This window comes from Pipistrellus hanaki (genome assembly GCF_964339955.1).
Source record: "Pipistrellus hanaki genome assembly, chromosome: X".
Taxonomy (NCBI): Eukaryota; Metazoa; Chordata; class Mammalia; order Chiroptera; family Vespertilionidae; genus Pipistrellus; species Pipistrellus hanaki.
In genome coordinates this window covers 3,513,137-3,526,027 of record NC_140524.1, presented here as the reverse complement: position 1 = coordinate 3,526,027, position 12,891 = coordinate 3,513,137, and the positions used below count along the sequence as shown (strand labels likewise).

Sequence of the window (12,891 nt, the reverse complement as noted above, 5' to 3'; positions counted from 1 at the left end):
CTACACCTTTCTATAAAATACAGTTGACCCTTGAACCACACAGGGGTTAGGGGTGCTGATCCTCCCACACACAGTTAAAAATATGCACATAACTTTTGATTTCCCCAAAACTTAACAACTAATAGCCTAATATTGACTGGAAGTTTTACCAATCGATAACACAAACAGTCCATAAACATATTTGTATGTTATATGTATTATATAGTATGTTCTTATAATAAGTAATCTAGAGAAAAGAAAATGCTATTAAGGAAACCATAAGGAAGAGAAAATACATTTACATAATTTACCTTTAAAAATCCAGGTAGAAGTGGACCCATGCAATTCAAACCCATGTTGTTCAAGGGTCAACTATATATATATAATGAATATATATGTATATATATGTTTTTAAAATTTATTTTTAATTACAGTCAATAAAAATGCATATATATATAAGAAATTATATATATATATATATATATATATATATATATATATATATAATATAGACATAAATGGCTTTTCTCTTTTCAAAAAGATAAAATCAGGGTTGGACATCTGGTATGAGCATCCCAAGTGAAAACCTCATTTTAAAACTGCCCTTATCAAGGATATTCTAAGCAGAGAAAGATAAATATACTCCTTAATATCAGTCTGAGGAGTCTTTTCAAAAGAGCACATGGATCCTATCATGGAGAGAGATGAAAGGAAATGTAAAGCAAGGAGGGAATGGCGGGCTGCAATAAGTGCCAAACCCTCAGGTGGAAGAGGGAGGACTTTATATAAATTATCTTCCACATTACTCTCATATTTAGTCTTCTAATATTTTAGCTCTTAGCTGTAATTAGTTACAACCTTATGCTTCACTGCATTGACCAAGGAGTACTCTTACAGAGTCAAAACTGAATCACAGAGTAGGAGGCAGAAACTGGGGGATGCCTGGAGAACGAATGAAAGGGGATTTCAGTGTGTATGTGCCTCTAATACCCAGCCTTGTTCTGTTAAGTGCATTGTGTGCTGGCCAGCAGTTTCGGGGGCCCACTCTGAAGATATGGAGAAAATGGGGGTCCTCTTATCCAATTTTGAATCCCTATTCTCTCCATTATGGTCTTCCAACATACTAAGCTAATGTCTAAGGGTAAAGGGAGGAGGCTAAGAAAGAAGTAGCTGTTGTTTTCTGATTCCTGTGGCCTGCCATACCTCCAGCTCACTCTTAGTCCCAAAGCCTTAACTGAAGAGGTAAACATATAGTCATGTCTTCTCTGTGTTGATCTCTATGGAAAGACATGCCCAGCTAACTTCAGATTCACAGTGTGAAGTCTTTTTTTCATGCCATCAGAAAGATTGGGCTGCCTATGTCTCAGGAATATTTAAATATCTATTCTTTCTTTTCTCCCTTCCAGTTTCCTCATAGCAACCTTGAATGTGCCCTACAAATGCTGAAAGATGAAAAATCAAAAGCCAGAGAGATCAAGCAGGTATTTAGGGCTGTTGATTGTAATCTCACAAAGACGGTGGATTATAATACGTTCAGGTAAGCCATACTCTGCTAGCAATAATCTGTTTTTCCTTCAAGATTGTTCAAAGAACAGAAAGAAAAATTTCTTCCCTGGTGTTCCCTAATTAATACGGCATGCTTGCTTTTTTTTAAATTTTTTTTTTTAAGAAATTGACAATTCTTTGCATTTATATTACTGTGTGGTCAAGTTTCGCTCATTTCTAGTAAATTCGAATGCATTTACATATAAAGAAGTTTATAGGTGAGAACAGAGAGACAAAATATAGAAAGTCATTTGATCACATTGTCTTGTGAATCATGATGTTGAAGGATCAGAGGAATGCCAGGAAGGGTGCATCTCAGGGAGAAAGGCAAAATAAAGGAAGCTAAATGCATCTCTCCAAAAGCTGGGCAACAAAGGAGGGACATATCCCTAGGAATGACATCCAATTGGAAAAGAGAGTGGAAACTTTACTGATTATTAGAGAAAAAGTTATACTATGCATATCACTGTGTGTATGAATGTTCACACACATCTATGTATTTTGAAAGCAATAAAGAATCTAGAAATTGAGGAAGATATATGACAGTAATTATAGAAATATTATAAGGCATCATGAACAGTAAAGATTTCTCTAAGGTACAGCTGAATGCTGAAGGGACTGTTCAGTGGCTGACCTAGGCTCATTTCCAAACAGTGGAAACACAGGGAAATTCAAATTCAGGGTCTAGTAGAATTGTGAGACTTCCCTTAGTCTGAAAACAAAGTGAATGGAGTGTTCAGGAGAATGTAAATTAAATCATGGGTGGAGGACAAAGGGGACTTTCTCTTTAGGCTGAGAATTCTGGCTCCTGAAAACAATTGTGGCTGAAAGCTGTATAGGAAACTGGGCTTGATGCAGTCAAGATGTGAACTGAGAAATGAGGAAGTGAGCCCAGGAAAGGGTGGCAGGGAGGTCTCTCCAACTTTGAGCCTGAAGTCACCTCTTGCATCAAAAGCTGGTGACCTGAGCCCACCATGAGGCCCCAAGTGTCCCAAAAGCTCATTTGTTCTTTTAACAAAGCTCTTTTGTTTTTCTAAAATGTTCTTTTGAGAGTAACAGTCAGAGGACATATTTTTATTGTTTAGAATTCCCAACCTTCTGGGATCAATAAGAATTTATAGTTCTTTGTTACTGCTCAGAGTAGTACACATGTTCATGGACTTTTGCAAAATAAATGGAGACAGAATAGAGAACAAAGATAATTGCTCAGGCCATAGACTAATGGCAAGCAGTGGAGGAGAAAAGTTTCCATCAGAAATGAGGGAATGGTTTTCTTTTATTATTTTGTATCCTTTTATGAAAGCATCCATTCTCCCAACCCTCTAGCAAAGTCTATTGGAAATACTTTAGTGAGTTTATGGGACTTTGGGGGAATCACTTAGGCCAGGCAGGAGATGCAAGGAGGAAAAGTTGCTCCACAGATGGAGTCCTGACCCTAATTGAGGGTGGAATAAAGGATCACCACACTGGTTGGAGGATAGCCTCAAGGGATGTATGCTCAGAAAGAACCAGCTCATGATCTCTAGGCCCTCTCCTGGCCAGAAATTCCTTAAGATGAAAATTAGATCAGGTTGTGCCTGGCTTGAAAAACCCTTCAGTAGCTTGCCATTGTGCCTATAATAAGATCCAAACATTTTACTGCAGCTGGCAGGGTTTTGAGTGATGTGATTCTCTTGTTTACATTTCTGGTGTCATCACTTCTTTTTCTCCAGCACTGTTCTCTGGCCTTCTTGGCTGTCACTCAGTTTCTCAAACACATCAAGGACTTTCCTGGTTCTAAGCCTTTGCCTTTACCTCTCTCCTTATTTCCATCTCACTAGAACAATGCTTTTGTAGACGTCACCATTTATTGAATACTTACGTTGGGCCAAACATCATGCTAAGTGCTCTTCATCTACTATCCATTGGTAGCCCCTGCTGAGTTATTTGTTTACTTCTCTGCTTCCACAATTGGTTCCTGCCAAATACAATAGATGTTTGTTGAATAATTTAACAAATGGTCTTATTTCTCAAGGAGCATTTAGCCTGCAGTTTGCAGCAAACAAGTAAATAATTGATTACTTTGCACTGGGGAAGAGCAATCTGTCTCTGACTGTAGGGGAGTCAGGGAGAGCTTGGCCTCAGCTTCATAAGCCAAGTGACATGGGCAACTCACTACCTACCTGCACCTCATTCTTTTGTCTGAGATCCCTCGTAGGCATTGACATTCTGAAACTCTTAATGTGTAAGTTCATAAGTACACTTGTAAAATGTTCCCTTTACAAATCCTTGCATTAAAATAGTAGTGTAGGCAGACAGAGGCAGCATTGTGGTACAGGCCTCTGGACCCCATCTCTGTGGCTGTGACTCTCCCCTGATGACATACCTGGCACCCTCAATATACACCTGAGGACTCAAAGATTGGAGCTGCTGCTCTGGGCAGAGGTTCAAGCCCTGGGCATTTTTCTTCTTCTCAGAGATTTTCACATCGTCTTAGGGAAAACCTTGAGAGTAGGAGCTAAAAAAGTTCCTCTGTCTAAGGTGCCAGGGTTGATAATGGATTATTGGATTAATGAATGGCTTTCCTGAGATATTTGCCTCAAAATTGACTTGAGAGAATGCAGGGACTAGGGAAAAGAAGGCAGTTTGGGGAGGGCATGCTTTTCTTCTGCTTTGTGGCGGTCACTAGTTCTGCCTCTAGGCTGTACCTATTTGGGACCATTTTTTTTGGTCTTTGAGATTGACGTGTATTAGAGCTGCCGATTGTTATCCAAAAATGCAGAGTCTTTCTCTGAGTCTTGGATACCTGATGGGCAGATTTCAGCAGGGAGCCAGGCAGAGACTAGGCTTGTCAGGGCTGGGCAATTGGGAACACGGGCAGGGCAAGGCTTCCCATTGTGGGCCCAGGATTCTGAACCACAGACAGTAGCAGCAGCAGGTAGGGCCCCATGCCAAGGATGATGTGGCCAGTCCCTCCCTCTGGCCACCTCCATGAGCCTTGATCTATTTATCAAAGATAACAGCCACCCCATGTAGCTTGTGTGTACTTTGGTTTGCTGGTGCTCACCTCTTCTCCCCACCTGGGTAGAGCTCTCAGAGGGCAGGGTCCATGCCCAGTTCACCCTTGTCTTGTGTTTTTCCCAGATACCTTCAGTATTGTGTCCCAGGCCTTAGTGAATACACTGAGTGGCCAGATGATTATTATCTCTGAATGCATAATAATCTGGCCACTCAGTATATATCCTATAGAATAAAAGGCTAATATGCAAATTGTCCCCTCGACCAGGAGTTTGACCAGAAGGCAGGCGGGCCAACCACCCATGTTCCCTCCCCTGGACAGGCTGGCTGGATCCCACTTATGCATGAATTCATGCATCTGGCCTCTAACACACACACACACACACACACACACACACACACACACACACAGATACACACAAAACTGAGTGGCCAGATTATTATGCGTTCAGAGATCATAATAATCTGGCCACTCAGTATAGTGAGTTATCACACAGTTCTTCCTCAGATCCCCATTATCTATGGCAGGGTCAGGAGTTTTCCTTTGAATATTTATGTAATAAATTCCGAAGATTTAGAGCCTCAAGAAAATTTTCTCTTGTAAAACTAAAATTTATGCTGAGCGAAGTAGCATAACATAAATCCATCTGATTTTGGACTTGCAGAACTAAATCCAAATCTCAGCTCTGTCATTTGTCAGCTTGTTGGCTTTTTTTTTTTTTTAATATATATTTTATTGATTTTTTACACAGAGGAAGGGAGAGAGATAGAGAGCTAGAAACGTTGATGAGAGAGAAACATCGACCAGCTGCCTCTTGCACACCCCCTACTGGGGGATGTGCCCGCAGCCAACATACATGCCCCTGACCGGAATCGAACCCGGACCTTTCAGTCCGCAGACCGACGCTCTATCCACTGAGCCAAACTGGTTTCGGCAGCTTGTTGGCTTTGAGTAACTTGCTCAACAGTGTTCTCACCTGTAAAATGAGGATAATAATACCTATGACATATAGCTGTTGTGATGAATACATTTGATACTGTATGCAAAGTTCTTATTTTAGCACACTAGAAATCAACCCCTTTTATCAATAGTTGCAATTTGGTGTCACTGAAAATAGTACTAGGAATCTATGTTCTGTTTTTGGTATTTCAATTAGTTAGTATTTACCCATGCTGAGGTCATTGAAAACATTATTTAATAAGTGAGGTTGGAAGAAACTCCTTAAAAACTTGGAGGCCAGTGAGGTGGAAAATAAACATCATTGTTGGTGGACCAATGTTGGGAAACATTACTATAATCCACCCAATTACTGTCCTTTGCTTCAAGGAAGAACATTGTAAATTTACTGCTTAGAACATTGTAATGATCTCATCCTGCTTTATCTAAGACAATTATCTCTTCTTTTATGTGGTTTTCTCTATCTTTATTTGAACAACTCTGTGTACATTATTATTGGTGTTTTCATTGTAAGCTATCTAAAATCTTTTAAGGAAGCCACTAGTCTATTAATCTATATGAATAAAAGCAGAGACAAAGAAAAAAAATCCAAAAGCACTCAACCATCTACTCTCATCAAGAAGCATATAGATATTTTGATAGAGTTCATAGCATATCTTTGAGATGGGAGCTTCAGCATAATTAAAAAAACCCCAATATTTTGAACTTTCCTAAAAGCATTACATATAAATAGTATGATATCATAAAAAGAATGCTGGCCTGGGAATAAAAAAGACCGAGATCTTAGACTTGATTCTGTCTCTGCCTGATGGTGTTTGTATTGGTGAGAGCTTAGTTTTAAAAAGCAGGATCCTCTCTGGCTAGTTAAGCAGAAAACAAATTTATTAAAAGGATCCTGGATAGTTCATAGTATCTTTGGAAAAGCTGGAGAAATAAGCTTGAGGCTAAATTCTAGGAACAGTGCCCAGACTGGGCTGTAGAACTTGTCTGATGAGAAAATGGCCTCTGTTAGCATTGCACCACCCACGACTCATTGCTACATTTGCACTGTTGCCAAGGGCTCAATTTTACTGCAGCCATTACTACCACTACTTTTGGCAACCTTGAGTCCTTTGCCACTCCAGAGAGCTGGACCGTTCTGACAGCAAACGTGGCCCACACCTAGCTGGTTTTGTCTGTTAATCCATTCCAAGTTAAAGTCTCCTGTAAGCGTCTCTCATTGGTGGAGCTTGAGTCACCTGCATGTGTTCAACTGCAAGGAAGGCTGGGAAATTGAGCTCTGACTTTCACGTTGGGGTAATGGGGAACATAATGTGAGAATTTCCCTGAAAATACCGTAGAAGAATGATTTAAAACGTACCCTCTTTGTTTACCACTATAGCAAATCTAAGCCAAGATGAGACAAACAGGGAAAATAAAATGTCAATATAGGGGACTAAAGTCCTTGTTTGTAACCAAATAAAATAAAATATTTGCCTAGTTTAGCACTTTGCAGATACTGGTCTGATCCACCAAGCAGTTAAAATAAAAAAGCCCTCTCCTACAATCTGTTCCTTTGGCAATCTCTGATATACCTTTCTGAGTATAAATTGCCTAAATGAAAGTTTTAGGTTAGATTCAAGTTCCTGAATTGAAAGCTGACAATTGTATTTTGTTTGGCGTTTGTTTAATGTTTTTAAAATTAGGAGTTTAAATGTAAAAATCTATATACCTGGCACCTCTTGAAAAGTAGAATCTGAGCCTACATTTTCCTGTGGCAGCACCCGGTTGGGGGTGAGTGGCAGCTGCCCAACTCAGACAGAGCCTGTTCTCTGTATTTTTCTCAGTCTATACAATTCCTCATTGTCTTATCTCTTCTCCCAGTTTTTTACCTGCATATCCTAGGAGGTACTTGACTAGGTAACCCTTGGATTAGATCATTATAAGGTTCCTTCCAGCCGTAAAATCCCATTATTTTCTTACCTGCAGGTATAGTGGAAATAGGCATTTAGGAATCACCGATTAAAGGGCCCAAAATAGAACTGAAGACTGCTTTTTAAATTAGAACCAGAATATGATTGCATATCTAAAAATCCAAAAGACTTCATTTAAAAATGATTAGAACTATTAAAAGTATTCAGGAAGGTAGCTAAATGCAAGAAAACAACCAAAAAGCAATAGTGACCAGTTAGGAAATGTTATGTAATGGAGGATACTATTCACTGTAGCAATAAAAAATAATGTAATACCTGGCAATAAATTGGACAAGAAATGTGTAAGACTAAAATGAATACAATTTCAAACTTTTATATATATATATATATCTGAATGGGAAGACACTATTGCAAAAATTTTAATCTGCCCAAATTACTGTAGATTTGAAGCAGTTCCAATCTGAATTACAGTGTGAGTTTTTCTTATTGCTGTTAGATTTGATTTGGTTTTGTGGGTTTAGGGGAAGAGAAATTGGCTCATTGAGTTTTTTTTTTTTTTTTTTTTTTACTGGTTATTATATTTTTAAATCTTTATTGTTGAAAGTATTACATATGTCCCCTTTTGGTTCCCCAAGAAAAATAAGGGGTTGAGAAATGTTGAAAAAGAAGAATATTGAAGTTTAGGCACTAGAATTTATATTGTTTATAGATATTTGAAAATACCAAAATGCACTATTAGAGAAATAAACCAAAATATCAGTGGACTAGGGATGAAGTCCATAAAAGACCCATTTTATTGACTTTATTATAAGATATATATATATATATATATATATATATATATATATATATAAAACTTTTCATCAGTGGAGAAAGAATGGATTTTTAATAAAGGTTTTAGTTACAATTGATTAGAAAACACTGAATATACTTTTATGTTATGGTAAGGCACAGCTTCAAAACACCATAAAGAAAAAGTTTACTGTATTGACTACAGGAAAATTTTGAATTTCTCTGTAGAAAAAGATACCATAAAAAACTTAAAGATAAGTGATAGACTGAGAGAAAATATTTGTAGACACTGTAAGAACCTAGGGATTAACATTTAAGAATTATGAAAAACTCCTATAAAATCAACCTACAAAAATGTGTTAGGGACAGGAATAGACAATTCTCAGAAGAAATACAAATAACTTCTAAACCTATAAAATGAAGCCTAATAATGGTACAAGCTGAATAACAATGAAATATAATCTTCTTGGAATATTATATTGGCAACATTTAAAAAGAATAACATAAATGTCTGCAGGTGAGCAAGTGGGATAACAGGTATGCTCACTTTCTATTGATAGGAATTTAACTTGGTTCAACATTTTGGAGGACAAATGGCAGCATCATGTCTAATATTTAACCCATCTACCTGTTAATTTCACTTTTATTCAGAGAAAGATTGAAAAATGCATTGTAATAGATGTTTGAGTTTGTGCACACACAATAATAGTTATTGCAACAAACATTGTAATAACAAAGATTTGGGGGGAAAATCAAATACCAAATAATAGGGGAATAGTTAGACACATTCTGTTGCATTACTTTAAGGCAGTGCTATTTAGCCCTGAGAAAGAATGAGAGAAACCAAATATGCATACTCGAAGGAAATGTTCAATATATTAGTCAAGATTGAATAGGTAATGCTGCAATCATAACTAAACCTCAATCTCAGGGAATTCAATAAACAAATGATTATTTCTTGCTTACTCTCTATATCCATTGTTCTTGTCAGGGATTATTTTTCATAATATCTACTCAGGGACTGAAGCTGATGGCACAGCCACTACCTTGAATGTACTGATCACTCTGCCAGAGAAGGAGGAGAACTTTGGAGAGTTGAGCTCAACAAGTTATTAGCTGAGAAGAAATACATATCATTTATTCTCTTAATTCATTGACGAGTACTAGTCACATAGCCCCATCCATATGCTCAGAAGAAAGAGGGAAACCAGATGTTGGTGAATAGCACTGATGGCTACCATATATATGTCATGCTGTTTTGTAGATAAAGCAAAATTCAAGAGTCTGTATAATATGATCCTATTTATGCCTAAAATCTAAAGGTTATATGTGCATGTATATTTATTTAAATATTTCAAGGATTGCGTATCCTTTGAAGATATCCTAGCAGGCTACATGCCAGGCTGTTAATGGAGTATGCCTCATTCTTTGATTTTTTTTTAACAATGAAGCAATTGTTAAAAAATAAAAAGATAAAAACAAACAAAACTCAAACAAATAAAACCAAAAAGCCTGGGCAAAGAGCACTGAACATTTTTTTATTTTTTATTTCTTGCTTCAGTTTCCAGAAAGAGCTAATGGCAAATGCTGGCAGAATGTTCTGAGCAAAAGTCAAGAGTCTTAGAATCATAGAGCAGCTGTTTCACTTGAAGCTCTCCTCTAATTATTGGTTAGAATCAAATAACTTCAGTCTGTTTATTAAAATTATTATCCTATGGCCCACAATATTTTATCTTAACATTATAAAATTCGAGGTCTTTAAAAATAAATTTGGGGATGAAATAGTTCTGATAATTTTCATCAAATTAGCAACAAAGTCTTATCCATTCATTTCCCCCCAGCATTTCATGAAAAATTTAAAACATTCAGAAAATTTGATAGGATTGAGCAATGAACACTCAAGCCCATCACTTAGATTGTATCATTAATATTTTACCATTTAGGCATACCTCGGAGATATTATGGGTTTGTTTTAGGTCACTGCAATAAAGCCAATGTTGCAATAAAGCCAGTCACACAAATATTTTGGTTTCCCAGTGCAAATAAAAGTTATGTTTGTACTATAATGTAGCGTGGTAATATTATCTCTAAAAAACTGTGTACTGTATATACCTTAGTTAAAAATACTTTATAGCTAAAAAGATGCTAACCATCACCTAAGCCTTCAGAGAGTCATAATATTTTTTGCTGTTGGAGGGTCTCACCTTGATGTTGATGGCTGCTTATTGATCAGGCTGGTGATTGCTGAAGGTTGGGGTGGCTGTGGCAGTTTATTGAAATAAGACAACAGTGATGTTTGCTGTATCATTAGCCTCTTTCTTTCATGAACAATTTCTCTCAAACCCCACCACTGCTTTATCAGCTAAGTTTATGAAATATTATTGCACTTTCATGATAGATACAGCTTCTTTCCTTAAACCTCACGAACCAACCTCTGCTAGCATCACACTTTTCTTATGCAGCTTCTTCCCCTCTCTCAGCCTTCATGGAATTGAAGAGTTAGAGCCTTGCTCTGGATTAGGCTTTAGCTTAGGAGAATGTTATGGCTGGTTTGATTTTCTATCCAAACCAATAAAGCTTTATTCATATCAGCAATAAGGCTGTTAAGCTTTCAGCAGTAAGGCTGTTAAGCTTTCTTATTCATATGCTCACTGGAGCAGCACTTTTAATTTCCTTCAAGACCTTTTCCTTTGCATTCACAACTTGGCTGTATGGTACAGGAGGCCTAGCGTTCCACCTGTCTTGGCTTTAGACGTGCCTTGCTCACTAAGCTTAATCGTTTTCTAGCTTTTGATTTAAAGTGAGAGATGTTTGAATTTTCCTTTTACTTATACACTTAGAGGTCATTGTAGTTCTTAATTAGCCTAATTTCAATATTGTTGTGTCTCAGGGAATAGGGAGGTCCTAGGAGAGAGAGAGAGAAAAAGAGAGGGGAGGGGGAGGAGGGAGGGGAAGGGGAAGAAAGGAGGGGGGAGGGGGAGGTTGGGGGAAGGGGAGGGAGAAGTGGGGGGAGGGATAGGGGGAGGAGGGGGTAGGGGGAAGAGGGGGAGAGAGAGACAGAGGGAGATATGAGGGAATGGCTGGCTAGAGGAGCAATAGGAAAACACACAATATTTAATAAGTTCACCATATTATATGCATGCGGTGTGTGGTTCCCCCAAAATGATTACAATAGTGACATCAGAGTTCACTGATCACAGATCATCATAACAAATATAATAATGGAAAATTTTGAAATATTGTGAGAATTACCAAAATGTGACACAGAGACACAAAATGTGCCGATGTTGTTGGAAAAATGTCTCCAATAGATTTGCTTGATGCAGTTTTTAAAAACCTTCAATTTTGAAAAGAATGCAATATTTGCAAAGTGCAATACAGTGAAGCATGGTAAAATGAGGTGTGCCTGTGTTTGGCATACCTCCATTCATACATCTCTCCACTGATAAATTCCTCCAATTTGCAGAAGACACATCCCATCCATTCATTCATCTTAACTTTGGTCCATTTTGAAGAGAAGCATAGTCATCAGTTATTTTCCTCTCAGTACTTCAGCATGCTTACCATTTATTTACTTTTTTAATGTAAAATTACTGTCCAATAAAATGCACAAACCTTAAGTGTACATTTGCTGAGTCTTGAGAGCAGCCCTTGTTAAGAACAGAATGTTCTGGCATATTTTTTAAAATATACATTTTTTTTGATTTCAGAGAGGAAGGGAGAGGGAGAGAGAGATGGAAACATCAATGATGAGAGAGAATCAGTGATCGGCTGCCTCTTGCATGCCCCTCACTAGGGATCTAGCCTGCATCCCTGGCATGTTCCTTGACTGAGAATTGAATTGTGACCTCCTGGTTCATAGGTCGACCCTCAACCACTGAGCCACTCGGACTGGGTGTTCTGCCATACTTCAAAATAGTTACTTTCTGCCTCTCTGTGCCAGAAGCCAGAGGGGACTTTTCTTCAATATTCTCTGTGAGAACCCGATTGAGTTTCTGGAGATAAAACTGACAAGTATGGGGTCCCCATGATGACTACCTTCCCCTGGAGTTTTTATCTCTTAACTTTGTCTACACTGAGCCTCCAGAATTTTGTCAGTTACAGCTCAGATTTTTCTACTCCAGTTCCCATGGAGATTTCTGCTTCTAGGTTTCTGCTCTTGTAAGTCACGATTCTCTGTATCCGCCTCTCTGCCTTTTTAATTTTGGGGTAGTGGTTAGGCCTCACTTTGATGGATCTAAGAAGAGTTGTTGATATTTCAATCAGCTTTTCACTTCTCAAATGCTTTTTTAAAGCAATTGTATCATTTTTCATTTTTACCAAGAGTCTTTGAGAATTTTAGCTCCTCCACATGCTTTCTTATTACTCTTGGTACAGTCTATGAGTTTAATTTTAGACATTCTAATAGATGTGTAGTAGTTTCTCATTGTGGTTTTTCATGAGCTTATTTGCCATCTATAAATCTTCTTTGATGAACCTTCTGTTCAAGTCCTTTGCCCATTTTTTGAGTTATTTTGTTGTTTCTGAGTGTGAGAATTCTTTATATATTCTGGATACAAATTCTCATCAGATAGATGATTGCCAAATATTTAATGTTTGTAAGTGGCTTGTGATTTTATTTCCTTAAAAGGGTTTTTGAAGAGTAAAAGCTTTAAATTTGGATTAAGTCAAATTTATTAGTTTTTGTTTTTGTGGATCATGCTTTTA

The 12,891-nt window shown here is 37.6% G+C and overlaps 1 protein-coding gene across 1 annotated transcript in view; it reads left to right on the top strand.

The window, feature by feature from the left end:
- The window catches only part of EFHC2 (EF-hand domain containing 2), a gene marked incomplete at its 3' end in the record, with an annotated part of 139,345 nt that overhangs the window by 77,251 nt on the left and 49,203 nt on the right, over positions 1-12,891 (top strand). Inside the window, exon 11 of the mRNA XM_084870884.1 lies at positions 1,386-1,516. Within this exon, the coding sequence (XP_084727010.1) occupies positions 1,386-1,516 (131 nt within the window). The remainder of the gene's footprint in view (positions 1-1,385; positions 1,517-12,891) is intronic.